We start from the raw sequence: 18,072 nt of genomic DNA, 5'->3' as shown, positions 1-18,072 counted from the left end.
TAAATAATCTAACCTTACACCTAAAGAAACTAGAGAAAGAAGAACAAACAAAACCCAAAGTTAGCAGAAGGAAAGAAATCATAAAGATCAGAGCAGAAATAAATGAAATAGACACAAAGAAAACAATAGCAAAGATCAATAAAACTAAAAGTTGGTTCTTTGAGAAGATAAACAAAATTGATAAGCCATTAGCCAGACTCATCAAGAAAAAGAGGGAGAGGACTCAAATCAATAAAATCAGAAATGAAAAAGGAGAAGTTACAACAGACACTGCAGAAATACAAAGCATCCTAAGAGACTACTACAAGCAACTTTATGCCAATAAAAAGGACAACCTGGAAGAAATGGACAAATTCTTAGAAAGGTATAACCTTCCAAGACTGAACCAGGAAGAAACAGAAAATATGAACAGACCAATCACAAGCAATGAAATTGAAACTGTGATTAAAAATCTTCCAACAAACAAAAGTCCAGGACCAGATGGCTTCACAGGTGAATTCTATCAAACATTTAGAGAACAGCTAACACCTATCCTTCTCAAACTCTTCCAAAAAATTGCAGAGGAAGGAACACTCCCAAACTCATTCTGTGAGGCCACCATCACCCTGATACCAAAACCAGACAAAGACACTACAAAAAAAGAAAATTACAGACCAATATCACTGATGAATATAGATGCAAAAATCCTCAACAAAATACTAGCAAACAGAATCCAACAACACATTAAAAGGATCATACACCACGATCAAGTGGGATTTATCCCAGGGATGCAAGGATTCTTCAATATATGCAAATCAATCAATGTGATACACCATCTTAACAAATTGAAGAATAAAAACCATATGATCATCTCAATAGATGCAGAAAAAGCTTTTGACAAAATTCAACACCCATTTATGATAAAAACTCTCCAGAAAGTGGGCATAGAGGGAACCTACCTCAACATAATAAAGGCCATTTACGACAAACCCACAGCAAACATCATTCTCAATGGTGAAAAACTGAAAGCATTTCCTCTAAGATCAGGAACGAGACAAGGATGTTCACTCTCACCACTATTATTCAACATAGTTCTGGAAGTCCTAGCCACGGCAATCAGAGAAGAAAAAGAAATAAAAGGAATACAAATTGGAAAAGAAGAAGTAAAACTGTCACTGTTTGCGGATGACATGATATTATACATAGAGAATCCTAAAATTGCCACCAGAAAACTGCTAGAGCTAATTAATGAATATGGTAAAGTTGCAGGATACAAAATTAATGCACAGAAATCTCTTGCATTCCTATACACTAATGACGAAAAATCTGAAAGAGAAATTATGGAAACACTCCCATTTACCACTGCAACAAAAAGAATAAAATACCTAGGGATAAACCTACCTAGGGAGACAAAAGACCTGTATGCAGAAAACTATAAGACACTGATGAAAGAAATTAAAGATGATACCAACAGATGGAAAGATATACCATGTTCTTGGATTGGAAAAATCAACATTGTGAAAATGACTATACTACCCAAAGCAATCTACAGATTTAATGCAATCCCTATCAAATTACCAATGGCATTTTTTACGGAACTAGAACAAATCATCTTAAAATTTGTATGGAGACACAAAAGACCCCGAATAGCCAAAGCAGTCTTGAGGGAAAAAAACGGAGCTGGAGGAATCAGACTCCCTGACTTCAGACTATACTACAAAGCTACAGTAATCAAGACAATATGGTAGTGGCACAAAAACAGAAACATAGGTCAATGGAACAAGATAGAAAGCCCAGAGATAAACCCACGCACATATGGTCACCTTATCTTTGGTAAAGGAGGCAAGAATATACAATGGAGAAAAGACAGTCTCTTCAATAAGTGGTGCTGGGAAAACTGGACAGCTACATGTAAAAGAATGAAATTAGAATATTCCCTAACACTATACACAAAAATAAACTCAAAATGGATTAAAGACCTAAATGTAAAGCCAGACACTATAAAACTCTTAGAGGAAAACATAGGAAGAACACTCTTTGACATAAATCACAGCAAGATCTTTCTGGATCCACCTCCTAGAGTAACGGAAATAAAAACAAAAATAAACAAATGGGACCTAATGAAACTTAAAAGCTTTTGCACAGCAAAGGAAACCATAAACAAGACAAAAAGACAACCCTCAGAATGGGAGAAAATATTTGCAAACGAATCAACGGACAAAGGATTAATCTCCAAAATATATAAACAGCTCATTCAGCTCAATATTAAAGAAACAAACACCCCAATCCAAAAATGGGCAGAAGACCTAAATAGACATTTCTCCACAGAAGACATACAGACGGCCACGAAGCACATGAAAAGGTGCTCAACATCACTAATTATTAGAGAAATGCAAATCAAAACTACAATGAGGTATCACCTCACACCAGTTAGAATGGGCATCATCAGAAAATCTACAAACAACAAATGCTGGAGAGGGTGTGGAGAAAAGGGAACCCTCTTGCACTGTTGGTGGGAATGTAAATTGATACAGCCACTATGGAGAACAATATGGAGGTTCCTTAAAAAACTAAAAATAGAATTACCATATGACCCAGCAATCCCACTACTGGGCATATACCCAGAGAAAACCGTAATTCAAAAAGACACATGCACCCCAATGTTCATTGCAGTACTATTTACAATAGCCAGGTCATGGAAGCAACCTAAATGCCCATCAACAGACGAATGGATAAAGAAGATGTGGTACATATATACAATGGAATATTACTCAGCCATAAAAAATCACTAAATTGAGTCATTTGCTGAGACGTGGATGGATCTAGAGACTGTCATACAGAGTGAAGTAAGTCAGAAAGAGAAAAACAAATATCGTATATTAACGCATGTATGTGGAACCTAGAAAAATGGTACAGATGAGCCGGTTTGCAGGGCAGAAGTTGAGACACAGATGTAGAGAACGGACATATGGACACCAAGGGGGGAAAACTGCGGTGGGGTGGGGATGGTGGTGTGCTGAATTGGGCGATTGGGATTGACATGTATACACTGATGTGTATAAAACTGATGCCTAATAAGAACCTGCAGTATAAAAAAACAAACAAACAAAACAACTAGAAAGAAAGAAAGAAAGAAAGAAAGAAAGAAAGAAAGAAAGAAAGAAAGAAAGAAAGAAAATCTTAGCTCTAAAAAAAAAAAAAAAAAAAATGAGGTACATTTTGCATCCACTGAAATAAGTTTCTTCATGCCCCTTCCCAGTCAATCACTCCATCCACAGGCAACCTCTCTTCTGATTTCAATTATCATGAGTTAGTTTTGCCTGTTTTACAGCCTCATATGAATGGAACCATACTCTTCTCTATTTTTTTCACACAGCATGAAATGTTTGAGATTCATCCATGTTGATCCAGATAACACTAAGTTACTGCTTTTTATTGGAGAGTGGTATTCAATTGCATAAATATATCAGAGTTGTTTATCCATTCCCCTCCATTTTTGCACTTCTTTGTTAGTGTTTCAGTTTGGAAAGTACAGTTGATCATTTGAGCAGGTAAAAAGTTACAGGGATTGTTAAGATAACTAGTATTTCAGAATATATTCCAAGATAGATGATATGTATGGGTCAAATCTGGCGCACCACCTGTTTTTATAAATAAAGTTTTATTGGAACACACACACACAAAAAAAAAACATTCAGAGAAGAGCTAACACCTATCCTTCTCAAATTCTTCCAAAATATTGCAGAGGGAGGAACACTCCCAAACTCATTCTACGAGGCCACCATCACCCTGATACCAAAACCAGACAAAGATGTCACAAAGAAAGAAAACTACAGGTCACTATCACTGATGAACACAGATGCAAAAATCCTCAACAAAATACTAGCAAACAGAATCCAACAGCACATTAAAAGGATGATACACCATGATCAAGTGGGGTTTATCCCAGGAATGCAAGAATTCTTCAATATATGCAAATCAATCAATGTGATACACCATATTAACAAATTGAAGAATAAAAACCATATGACCATCTCAACAGATGCAGAAAAAGCTTTCGACAAAATTCAACACCCATTTATGATAAAAACCCTCCAGAAAGTAGGCACAGAGGAAACTTACCTCAACAGAATAAAGGCCATATATGACAAACCCACAGCCAACATCGTCCTCAATGGTGAAAAACTGAAACCATATCCACTAAGATCAGGAACAAGACAAGGTTGCACACTCTCACCACTATTATTCAACACAGTTTCGGAAGTTTTAGCCACAGCAATCAGAGACAAAAAAGAAATAAAAGGAATCCAAATCAGAAAAGAAGAAGTAAAACTGTCACTGTTTGCAGATGACATGATACTATACATAGAGAATCCTAAAGATGCTACCAGAAAACTACTAGAGCTAATCAATGAATTTGGTAAAGTACCAGGACACAAAACTTAATGCACAGAAATCTCTTGCATTCCTATACACTAATCATGAGAAATCTGAAAGAGAAATTAAGGAAACACTCCCATTTACCATGGCAACAAAAAGAATAAAATACCTAGGAATAAACCTACCTAAGGAAACAAAAGACCTGTATGCAGAAAACTATAAGACACTGATGAAAGAAATTAAAGATGATACAAACAGATGGAGAGATATACCATGTTCTTGGATTGGAAGAATCAACATTGTGAAAATGACTATACTACTCAAGCAATCTACAGATTCAATGCAATCCCTATCAAACTACCAATGGCATTTTTCACAGAACTAGAAGAAAAAATTTCACAATTTGTATAGAAACACAAAAGACCCCGAATAGCCAAAGCAATCTTAAGAAAAACGGAGCTGGAGGAATCAGGCTCCCTGAATTCAGACTGTACTACAAAGCTACAGTAATCAAGACAGTATGGTACTGGCACAAAAACAGAAATATAGATCAATGGAACAGGATAGAAAGCCCATAGATAACCCCACGCACATATGGTCACCTTATCTTTGATAAAGGAGGCAAGAATATACAATGGAGAAAATACAGCCTCTTCAATAAGTGGTGCTGGGAAAACTGGACAGCTACATGTAAAAGAATGAAATCAGAACTCTCCCTAACACCATACACAAAAATAAACTCAAAATGGATTAAAGACCTAAATGTAAAGCCAGACACTATAAAACTCTTAGAGGAAAACATAGGCAGAACACTCTATGACATACATCACAGCAAGATCCTTTTTGACCCACCTCCTAGAGAAATGGAAATAAAAACAAAAATAAACAAATGGGACCTAATGAAACTTAAAAGCTTTTGCACAGCAAAGGAAACAAGATGAAAAGACAACCCTCAGAATGGGAGAAAATATTTGCAAATGAAGCAACTGACAAAGGATTTATCTCCAAAATTTACAAGCAGCTCATGCAGCTCAATATCAAAAACACAAACAACCCAATCCAAAAATGGGCAGAAGACCTAAATAGACATTTCTCCAAAGAAGATATACAGATTGCCAACAAACACATGAAAGAATGCTCAACATCATTAATCATTAGAGAAATGCAAATCAAAACTACAATGAGATATCATCTCACACCAGTCAGAATGGCCATCATCAAAAAGTCTACAAACAATAAATTCTGGAGAGGGTGTGGAGAAAAGAGAACCCTCTTGCACTGTTGGTGGGAATGTAAATTGATATAGCCACTATGGAGAACAGTATGGAGGTTCCTGAAAAAACTAAAAATAGAACTACCATATGACCCAGCAATCCCACTACTGGGCATATACCCTGAGAAAACCGTAATTCAAAAAGAGTCACGTACCACAATGTTCATTGCTGCTCTATTTACAATAGCCAGGACATGGAAGCAACATAAGTGTCCATCGACAGATGAATGGATAAAGAAGATGTGGCACATATATACAATGGAATATTACTCAGGCATAAAAAGAAACGAAATTGAGTTATTTGTAGTGAGGTGGATGGACCTAGAGTCTGCCCTACAGAGTGAAGTCAGTCAGAAAGAGAAAAACAAATACCATATGCTAACAGGGATATATGGAATCTAAAAAAAAAAAAAAATGTCATGAAGAACCTAGGGGCAGGATAGGAATAAAGACACAGACCTACTAGAGAACGGACTTGAGGACATGGGAAGGGGGAAGACTAAGCTGGGACAAAGTGAGAGAGTGGCATGGACATATATACACTACCAAATGTAAAACCAATAGCTAGTGGGAAGCAGCCGCATTGCACAGGGAGATCAGCTCAGTGCTTTGTGACCACCAAGAGGGGTGGGATAGGGAGAGTGGGAGGGAGGGAGACGCAAGAGGGAAGAGATATGGGGATATATGTATATGTATAGCTGATTCACTTTGTTATAAAGCAGAAACTAACACACCATTGTAAAGCAATCGTACTCCAATAAATATGTTAAAAAATAAATAAATAAATAAAAATATAAAAAATTTTTTAAAAAAGAAGCAACTTAGAGAAGTCCTAAAATACTTACATGTTTTTACTGCAGGCACATAATACATATTACTTAATTTAGTCCCACTGATGGTAGAAACAAAGAAATTATATTCTGTGCCTGGGGTTAAATTGTCAACAGTTATTTTATTGTCCTGTTTCAAAAACTTTGTTACATTTGGCCCTCTGTCGCTTGCAATATGTATGCCATCAAATACTCCAATATCAGGCATCTGAACAAATAAGATTACAGAGGTGCTATGACTTTCATAAGGGATAACAATTTGAACTGGTTTCGGCTCTGAAAGATAAAAAGAGATATTTATAATTAGTATTTTCTTAAAACTTTCATATTTCTCTATATTATGTCTAGCATGTTGTAGAATTTGTGAAAAAATTAAATGCCTAAATATGAAACTTATGTTTACTAGGTCACCACTGGACAGAGGAATAAGGTGTACATTCTGAAAGACTATGTACATATGTATTGAAAGGACCTAATTAACTTTCATTTTTTGATTCACATTAACAGTCTGAAAAAAACATAAAAATCTGAGATTTTCCCATTTTTTCCTTTTTATCTATTTATTAAGAAAATACTTTTGAAAACCTATATACTAGGAGGAGTGCTCAAATAAATAAGGCCAGATTCCTGCTTTCAAAGAGTTCCCAATCTCAGAAAAGACATGTACAGATCGCTAACTAGAGTCCCAAATGGTTAGAGTGACATGAACAAAAGGCTGTTGAGAATAGAGGAAGAAATCCACAATTCTAGCAGAGGTAATTGGGGAAGGCTTTCCAGAGTCGATGATGATGTTTTATCTGAGTCTCATAGGATAGTACAAGTCTACCGGAAAGAGTGTGCGTGGTGGGGAGAGGTAGTCAGGAGGGAATCCTGGACCAAGAGAAAAGCATCAGCAAGGCCTGGAAACCAAAATGGGCATCATCGTGTATTCAGGGAATACCAAGTTCTTCTAACTCTTTACTAGCAGGGCAAGATACTAGTCACTAGTCCTTGGCAACTAGCTTCCAACTTCTAGTCTTTGGTTAGTTACTTAGTCACTCTGTGCCTTGGCTTTTTCATCCCTAAAATGGGAAGGACATCTACTTTGCAGGGTTCCTGTGACAATTAAGTGAGAGATTGCATTTATGCATAAAGTGCTCAGAGCAGTTCCAGGCACAGGGCAGGCACTCAGGGTGGTTCAAGCACAGGGTGTGTGTGAGGAACAGGGACCGGGAATGAACGGGCCACCTCTGAGGCTGGCCGCTGTCTGTGAGAGGCTTTGCATGCCATGATCTCGAGGTCAGACTTTACCCTGTCTGCACAGCAATTGTGAGCAGACGTTTCATTTCATTTTTAGGAACATGGTTCTGGCAACAGTTTGGTGGAAGGATTCATTTACATTTTATACTCTCCCTGACCTCTATTCAAGAGCTTTATTGTACCACAATCCTCTATTCTGCTATTTAGAGCAGATTTGAAATTTTAGATAACTTCTATTCACATTATTTTTCCTCAGGTCAATTTTAATTTCAATTCTATTTTTAGATTATTGAGACACCATCTAGTAAGATTCTTAAGTCTGTCTTTCTTCCAAATAGATATCTTCTATCTTCTTCTAAAATATACATTCTGAAGAAGTATTTTTTCCTTCCAAAAAATGAGACGGCCTTTCATTTCTTTTTTTCTTTTTTTTTTGGTGACATCTGGTTTGATGCGATGGAACGTGTTCTAAGTCACTGTTAGAACAGTGACAATATGATCTGACAATGTGATTCTGTCACTTTACCCAGAGCCAGTACTGTCTAAAAAGATTTAAGCACACATCTATAATTAGAAATATAGAACACAAAATCTGTGCAATATCTCCCCCAATTCATTCAGCTGTAATATGTAACTTTCCTTTTATGTTCTTGGTGGTTATGAGGAAACGTTCAATATACTAACCATAACACATTCTATATGGTATATTACTAGGTTTCAAGGCACTTTTACCATGTTTTTCTTTTTCCAGTTATGTTTACTTGTCTTTTTCTGTCACCACTAACATTTTTGGTGGGTTTCCTCTTTAAATTCCTTACAGCTTTCTTCGGCTACAAAGCTCTCACAGTAAGCATGGTTTTGCAAGACTAGCATGACATTCCACAAGTATCCAATCCATCTGAATCTGTGGGCAATGATCTATGAAAGCTTCTAAATGTACTTTGAGCAACAATTAAAGATCTGTGGATTGGAAATGAGTAACCGGTGCCCTCATGGAAAAAATTCACTTGCATGCTCTTGGGTGCTGAAAACATTTTCTAGGGAGAGACAAGGCTTTAAATAGGCATAGTTTACTCTAGGTTCTAAAAGTATACAGAGTCAGCAACATCCCCTCCAGTGGGTAAATATAAGGTTTTACACCAACTCCACTTGTCCAAGGAGATGTAGTCAACGGTGTTAACACATGACATGTTAAAGCAGAGGGACACCAAGGCTGGACAGCTGTAGAATAGGATAAAGTTATTCCCTCTCTTCAAAACTATACCCTGAATTTCTGAAAACTCAACTGGAAGAAGATTTTGCCATTTCTGGTGGATTCCAGTGGGTCTCCACCTCTGTGACCATGACCTCCATCCTTACCTATTTTCCTGCAAAAGCTTTTTCAGAAGAAGTGGCAGCCCTGAGGGCTGTATGAGTTTTTTTCAATATGAGATAAACTGAACTAGGCCAAATTCAAAGGTTTTTATGATAGGTAAGGTAGAATGAGGCCTCAGAGATGCCCAGTCTATCTTAAAATTTATTCTTCTAGAACGAGAGGAAAAAAAGAAAACTCAAACACCAGCTCTCCTACAGATCTCCTTCCCTCAAGAAAACTTGGATGTAGCTAACTCCTTAGACAAAGAGAGACCACATAAATAGCTAAAACAGCTTTACTTCCCACTATGGATGGCCATAGCTCCGCAATGCCATCACTCCACTCCCGTAAAGAAATAAAAATTATAACAACCTCAAAGACTCTCAGAGTGCTTGCTTGGTGTCTGAGCCCTTAAATTATATTAACTTCATAAAGCAGATAAGATTATTATAATTCCCATTTTAGGGAGAAGAAAACTGAGGACCAAAAAGGTTGAATGACTTTCCAAAAGACATAAACTGATCCTCGTGGAGCTGGAATTGTAACCCAGGTAATCTGGTTCCAAGGTCTGTTGTCATAAGCACCGACTTCTCCCAAAGTGCATACTTTATAGTTCAGGCGCACAGTAATAACTGGAGATCAAGTTTTGTTTAGTTGTTTTCAGGATAACTGAGAAAGAGACAAAGAGAAAAGGTTCAAAGGGGAAAGGAAAATAAAGGAATGTGTAAATTTTATTTTTTTCTATATGTCTGTAACATGTAGAAGCTCATTAAAAGGTAAATGTCCTTCTATGCTTGACAGCCTCAAAGTGTATGGAAGAAAGAGAAATAGGACATAGTAAATAATAGTTATCAACAACTATTTGTTGAATGAATACAAGGAAAGAGTTAATTTCCACCTTTGCACCTTGGGATAGGTTAATATTTGCTTAATCATCTTGACACAAGTAAAAATGATGAATGATAAATAATCAAGTGATGCCAAAAGTGATTATAAAGTTTAAGAACTGAATAGAAAGACAAATAGGATTATAAGAAATAGTGGAATACTTGAAGGAACTAGAGAAAATCCACCAGAAGGAAAGAAAATATAGACACCACAAGCACCTAATGGGTATTTCCAAACATATGATGGACTTTCACGTGAATCAGGGAGTAGATTTGCTTTGTGATACTCTGGAGAACAGACATGGCTCCAAACTAGAGGAAAATTACAGGGATGCATTATAAAATGATCAGAGGAATTACATATCTTATGAGGCTTTGGCCAGAAAATCTCTGTTCTAACTTCAAACCCTAAAATTCTATTATTCTTCCTAGGATTTATATATATTAATCCATGTTTCAGCATCCATTTGGATGGTGACTTTATAAATAAGTACTTGAATTAACCAGAGTTGAGAACTATGCATACACCTGAAGATAGAGAGCCTAATAAGATTTCAAAAGAGCTCACTATATAGAAAGGATGGCAAAATTTGGTTTTAGATGGTAGATGGGCTGAAATATGCTAAGTTCCCTACAGTCAAAGAAGAATAGAACTTTAGAGATGAAAACCAATTTAAATATATACTCAGTGGGGACTCCCCTGGTGGCACAGTGGTTAAGAATCTGCCTGCCAATGCAGGCGACACGGGTTCAATCCCTGGTCCGGGAAGATCCCACATGCCACAGAGCAACTAAGCCTGTGTGCCTCAACTACTGAGCCTGCGCTCCAGAGCCTGCGAGCCACAACTACCGAGACCGCGTGCTGCAACTACTGAAGCCCACGTGCCACAACTACTGAGCCCAAGTGCTGAAACTACTGAAGCCCGCGCGCCTAGAGTCCATGCTCCACAACAAAAGAAGCTACCACAATGAGAAGCCCGCACACCGCAACGAAGAGTAGCCCCCGCTTGCTGCAACTAGAGAAAGCCCACACGCAGCAACGAAGACCCAACACAGCCAAAAATTTAAAAAATAAAATAAAATAAAATTTAAAAAAATTAAAAGAAAAGTGTGTGTGTGTATATATACACACACACACACACACACATACACACATACACACACTCAGTGATTTAAATCTTGTGGAGCAAAGACCTAGGCCCTGAGACAATATGGGGAAAATCTAACCTCATACTGGTAATAACTGGTAATGACTGGTGGCTCTAAGACTACTGTTCATTTTCCACTTATGCATTTTAATTTTAGTACTTTTGTTCTGACTATAAATTTGCATTGGGTCATTTAATAGACATGAAATAGTTTTTTTTTTTTAGCAATATCTCTTTCTTAGTTGTCTCCTTTTTCACAACTGTTTCCTATGATATTTATCTTTAGGTAGGTTTTCTCAAAAATTTAAGCTTGAAAGTTATGGAACTAAATTTAGGTTTAGTCTTTGGAAGTTAAAACAGGAAGATCTGATGCTGGTTGACTGCGGACCCTGCTAAGACACAATTTTTTGAACCAATTCACTTTTTCCATCAGGCTGCCCGTTTTGTTAGCCAAAAGGCCTGTGAGGTCCAGTGAGCTTTCCTTCCTCACAGTCACCACTATCCACCCAAATTAGTCAAGTCAAAACTCCAGTTTCTCCCTTACTTATCACAAGCACTCCAGTGTGAAAGCTCAGACTTCTTACTTCCATAATATAAAGTCTGTCTCCTATTTTCCATCTGCACTTCCCCATCGTGTCCACCATAATCTTTTGCCTATATTCTACAACACCCTCTTACCCGGTTTCCCTACTTCCACTCTCACCCCTATACAAATCATTCTTTGCACATATCAGGAGAGACATTTTTGTAACATGGGTCACCTTGTCACTCTCCTGCATAAACCCCTCAATGGCTTCCCATTGCCCTCAGAACAAACTCAAAAGCATGGCCTCTGGAACCAAGATGGTGGAGTAGAAGGACATGCTCTCACTCCCTCTTGCGAGAACACCAGAATCACAACTAACTGCTGAACAATCATCGACAGGAAGACACTGGAACTCACCAAAACAGATACCCCACATCCAAAGACAAAGGAGAAGCCACAATGAGACGGTAGGAGGGGTGCAATCACAGTAAAATCAAACCCCATAACTGGTGGGTGGGTGACTCACAGACTGGCGAACACTTATGCCACAGAAGTCCACCCACTGGAGTGAATGTTCTGAGCCCCACGTCAGGCTTCCCAACCTGGGGGTCTGGCAACGGGAGGAGGAATTCACGGAGAATCAGACTCTGAAGCTTAGTGGGAATTGACTGCAGGACTTCGACAGGACTGGGGGAAACAGAGACCCCACTCTTGGAGGGCGCACACAAAATAGTGTGCGCATCGGAACCCAGGGGAAGGAGCAGTGACACCAGGAGAGACTGAACCAGACCTACCTGCTAGTGTTGGAGGGTCTCCTGCAGAGGCGAGGGGTGGCTCTGTTTCACCGTGGGGACAAGGACATTGGCAGCAGAAGTTCTGGGAAGTACTCCTTGGAGTGAGCCCTCCCAGAGTCTGTCATTAGCCCCACCAAAGAGCCCAGGTAGGCTCCAGTGTTGGGTTGCCTCAGGCCAAACAACCAACAGGGAGGGAACCCAGCCCCACCCATCAACAGTCAAGTGGATTAAAGTTTTACTGAGCTCTGCCCACCAGAGCAGCAGTCAGCTCTACCCACCACCAGAGCCTCCAATCAAGCCTCTTAGATAGCCTCAACCACCAGAGGGCAGACAGCAGAAGCAAGAAAAACTATAATCCTGCAGCCTGTGCAACAAAAACCACATTCACAGAAAGATACACAAGTTGGAAAAGCAGAGGGCTATATACCAGATGAAGGAACAAGACAAAACCCCAGAAAAACAACTAAATGAAGTGGAGATAGGCAACCTTCCAGAAAAAGAATTCAGAATAATGATAGTGAAGATGATCCAGGACCTCGGAATAAGAATGGAGGCAAAGATCGAGAAGATGCAAGAAATGTTTAACAAAGACCTAGAAGAATTAAAGAACAAACAAACAGAGATAAACAATACAATAACTGAAATGAAAACTACACTAGAAGGAATCAATAGCAGAATAACTAAGGCAGAAGAACGGATAAGTGACCTGGAAGACAGAATGGTGGAATTCACTGCTGTGGAACAGACTAAAGAGAAAAGAATGAAAAGAAATGAAGACAGCCTAAGAGACCTCTGGGACAACATTAAATGCAACAACATTCGCATTATAGGGGTCCCAGAAGGAGAAGAGAGAGAGAAAGGACCAGAGAAAATATTTGAAGAGATTATAATCAAAAACTTCCCTAACATGGGAAAGGAAATAGCCACCCAAGTCCAGGAAGCGCAGCGAGTCCCATACAGGATAAACCCAAGGAGAAACACGCCAAGACACATAGTAATCAAATTGGCAAAAATTAAAGACAAAGGAAAATTATTGAAAGCAGCAAGGGAAAAACGACAAATAACATAGAAGGGAACTCCCATAAGGTTAACAGCTGATTTCTCAGCAGAAACTCTACAAGCCAGAAAGGAGTGGCATGATATACTTAAAGTGATGAAAGGGAAGAAACTACGACCAAGATTACTCTACCCGGCAAGGATCTCAGTCAGATCCAACAGAGAAACCAAAAGCATTACAGACAAGCAAAAGCTAAGAGAATTCAGCACCACCAAACCAGCTCTACAACAAATGCTAAAGGAACTTCTCTAAGTGGGAAACACAAGAGAAGAAAAGGACCTACAAAAACAAACCCCCCCAAAATTAAGAAAATGGTCATAGGAACATACATATCGATAATTACCTTAAACGTGAATGGATTAAATGCTCCAACCAAAAGACACAGGCTTGCTGAATGGATACAAAGACAAGACCCATCTATATGCTGTCTACAAGAGACCCACTTCAGACCTAGGGACACATACAGACTGAAAGTGAGGGGATGGAAAAAGATATTCCATGAAAATGGAAAATGAAAAGAAAGCTGGAGTAGCTATACTCATATCAGACAAAATAGACTTTAAAATAAAGAATGTTACAAGAGACAAGGAAGGACACTACATAATGATCAAGGGATCAATCCAAGAAGAAGATATAACAATTATAAATATATATGCACCCAACACAGGAGCACCTCAATACATAAGGCAACTGCTAACAGCTCTAAAAGAGGAAATCGACAGTAACACAATACTGTTGGGGACTTTAACACCTCACTTATACCAATGGACAGATCATCCAGACAGAAAATTAACAAAGAAACACAAGCTTTAAATGACACAACAGATCAGATAGATTTAATTCATATTTATAGGACATTCCATCCGAAAACAGCAGATTACACTTTCTTCTCAAATGCACATGGAACATTCTCCAGGATAGATCACATCTTGCATCACAAATCAAGCCTCGGTAAATTTAAGAAAATTGAAATCATATCAAGCATCTTTTCTGACCACAACGCGATGAGATTAGAAATGAATTACAGGGAAAAAAACGTAAAAAACAAAAACACATGGAGGCTAAATAATACGTTACTAAATAACCAAGAGATCACTGAAGAAATCAAAGAGGAAATCAAAAAATACCTAGAGACAAATGACAATGAAAATACAACGATCCAAAACCTATGGGATGCAGCAAAAGCAGTTCTAGGAGGGAAGTTTATAGCTATAAAAGCCTACCTCAAGAAACAAGAAAAATCTCAAGTAAACAATCTAACCTTACACCTAAAGGAACTAGAGAAAGAAGAACAAACAAAACCCAAAGTTAGCAGAAGGAAAGAAATCATTAAGATCAGAGGAGAAAGAAATGGAATAGAAACAAAGAAAACAGCAGCAAAGATCCATAAAACTAAAAGCTGGTTCTTTGAGAAGATAAACAAAATTGATAAACCCTTAGCCAGACTCATCAAGAAAAAGAGGGAGAGGACTCAAATCAGTAAAATTAGAAATAAAAAAGGAGAAGTTACAACAGACACTGCAGAAATACAAAGCATCCTAAGAGACTACTACAAGTAACTCTATGGCAATTAAATGGACAACCTGGAAGAAATGGACAAATTCTTAGAAAGGTATAACCTTCCAAGACTGAACCAGGAAGAAACAGAAAATATGAACAGACCAATCACAAGTAAAGAAATTGAAACTGTGATTAAAAATCTTCCAACAGGGCTTCCCTGGTGGCGCAGTGGTTGAGAATCTGCCTGCCAATGCAGGGGACACGGGTTCGAGCCCTGGTCTGGGAAGATCCCACATGCTGCGGAGCAACTGGGCCTGTGAGCCACAACTACTGAGTCTGCGCGTCTGGAGCTTGTGCTCCGCAACAAAAGAGGCCACGACAGTGAGAGGCCCGCGCACCGCGATGAAGAGTGGCCCCCGCTCGCTGCAACTGGAGAAAGCCCTCGCACAAAGACCCAACACAGCCAAAAAGATGAAAATTAATTAATTAAAAAAAAAATCTTCCAACAAACAAAAGTCCAGGACCAGAGGGCTTCACAGGTGAATTCTATCAAATATTTAGAGAAGAGCTAACACCCATTCTTCTCAAACTCTTCCAAAAAATTGCAGAGGAAGGAACACTCCCAAACTCATTCTATGAGGCCACCATCACCCTGATACCAAAACCAGACAAAGATACTACAAAAAAGAAAATTACAGACCAATATCACTGATGAATATAGATGCAAAAATCCTCAACAAAATACTGGCAAATAGAATCCAACAACACATTAAAAGGATCATACACCACAATCAAGTGAGATTTATCCCAGGGATGCAAGGATTCTTCAATATACGCAAATCAATCAATGTGATACACCATATTAACAAATTGAAGAATAGAAACCATATGATCATCTCAATAGATGCAGAAAAAGCTTTTGACAAAATTCAACACCCATTTCTGATAAAAACTCTCCAGAAAGTGGGCATAGAGGGAACCTACCTCAACATAATAAAGGCCATATATGACAAACCCACAGCAAACATCATTCTCAATGGTGAAAAACTGGAAGCATTTCCTCTAAGATCAGGAACGAGACAAGGATGTCCACTATTATTCAACATAGTTTTGGAAGTCCTACCCACGGAAATCAGAGAAGAAAAAGAAATAAAAGGAATACAAATTGGAAAAGAAGAAGTAAAACTGTCACTGTTTGCAGATGACATGATACTATACATAGAGAATCCTAAAAATGCCACCAGAAAACTACTAGAGCTAATCAATGAATTTGGTAAAGTTGCAGGATACAAAATTAATGCACAGAAATCTCTTGCATTCCTATACACCAATGATGAAAAATCTGAAAGAGAAATTATGGAAACACTCCCATATACCACTGCAACAAAAAGAATAAAATATCTAGGAATAAATCTACCTAGGGAGACAAAAGACCTATATGCAGAAAACTCTAAGACACTGATGAAAGAAATTAAAGATGATACCAACAGATGGAGAGATATACCATGTTCTTGGATTGGAAAAATCAATATTTTGAAAATGACTATACTACCCAAAGCAATCTACAAATTCAACGCAATCCCTATCAAATTACCAATGGCATTTTTTACGGAACTAGAACAAATCATCTTAAAATTTGTATGGAGACACAAAAGACCCCGAATAGCCAAAGCAGTCTTGAGGGAAAAAAACGGAGCTGGAGGAATCAGACTCCCTGACTTCAGACTATATTTCAAAGCTACAGTAATCAGGACAATATGTTACTGGCACAAAAACAGAAACATAGATCAATGGAACAAGATAGAAAGCCCTGAGATAAACCCACGCACCTATGGTCAACTAATCTATGACAAAGGAGGCAAAGATATACAATGGAGAAAAGACAGTCTCTTCAATAAGTGGTGCTGGGAAAACTGGACAGCTACATGTAAAAGAATGAAATTAGAACACTCCCTAACACCATACACAAAAATAAACTCAAAATGGATTCGAGACCTAAATGTAAGACCGGACCCTATAAAACTCTTAGAGGAAAACATAGGAAGAACACTCTTTGACATCAATCACAGCAAGATCTTTTTTTGATCTACCTCCTAGAGTAATGGAAATAAAAACAAAAATAAACAAATGGGACCTAATGAAACTTTAAAGCTTTTGCACAGCAAAGGAAACCATAAACAAGATGAAAAGACAACCCTCAGAATGGGAGAAAATGTTTGCAAACGAATCAACGGACAAAGGATTAATCTCCAAAATATATAAACAGGTCATTCAGCTCAATATTAATGAAATAAACAACCCAATCCAACAATGGACAGAAGACCTAAATAGACATTTCTCCAAAGAAGACATACAGATGGCCAAGAAGCACATGAAAAGATGCTCAGGGCTTCCCTGGTGGCGCAGTGGTTGAGAATCTGCCTGCTAATGCAGGGGACACGGGTTCAAGCCCTGGCCTGGAAAGATCCCACATGCCGCAGAGCAACTGGGCCCGTGAGCCACAACTACTGAGCCTGTGCGTCTGGAGCCTGTGCTCCGCAACAAGAGAGGCCGCGATAGTGAGAGGCCTGCACACCGCGATGAGGAGTGGCCCCCACTCGCCGCAACTAGAGAAAGCCCTCGCACAGAAACGAAGACCCAACACAGCCATAAATAAATTTAAAAAAAAAAAAAAAGATGCTCAACATTACTAATTATTAGAGAAATGCAAATCAAAACTACTACAATGAGGTATCACCTCACACCAGTTAGAATGGGCATCATCAGAAAGTCTACAAACAACAAATGCTGGAGAGGGTGTGGAGAAAAGGGAACCCTCTTGCACTTTTGGTGGGAATGTAAATTGATACAGCCACTATGGAGAACAGTATGGAGGTTCCTTAAAAAACTAAAAATAAGACAACCATCAGAATGGGAGAAAATATTTGCAAATGAAGCAACTGACAAAGGATTAATCTCCAAGATTTACAAGCAGCTCATGCAGCTCAATAACAAAAAAACAAACAACCCAATCCTAAAATGGGCAGAAGACCTAAATAGACATTTCTCCAAAGAAGATATACAGATGGCCAACAGACACATGAAAGAATGCTCAACATCCTTAAT

At 38.4% G+C, this 18,072-nt stretch overlaps 1 protein-coding gene across 1 annotated transcript in view; it reads right to left on the bottom strand.

Annotated features, from left to right (window-relative positions):
• PTPRQ (protein tyrosine phosphatase receptor type Q) overlaps window positions 1–18,072 on the bottom strand; it is a 289,628-nt gene that overhangs the window by 251,360 nt on the left and 20,196 nt on the right. The window contains exon 11 of the mRNA XM_082350721.1: window positions 6,478–6,738. Within this exon, the coding sequence (XP_082206847.1) occupies window positions 6,478–6,738 (261 nt within the window). The remainder of the gene's footprint in view (window positions 1–6,477; window positions 6,739–18,072) is intronic.

This window comes from Balaenoptera borealis (genome assembly GCF_965194805.1).
Source record: "Balaenoptera borealis genome assembly, chromosome: 13".
NCBI lineage: Eukaryota > Metazoa > Chordata > Mammalia > Artiodactyla > Balaenopteridae > Balaenoptera > Balaenoptera borealis.
This window is presented reverse-complemented; position numbering and strand designations above follow the sequence as displayed.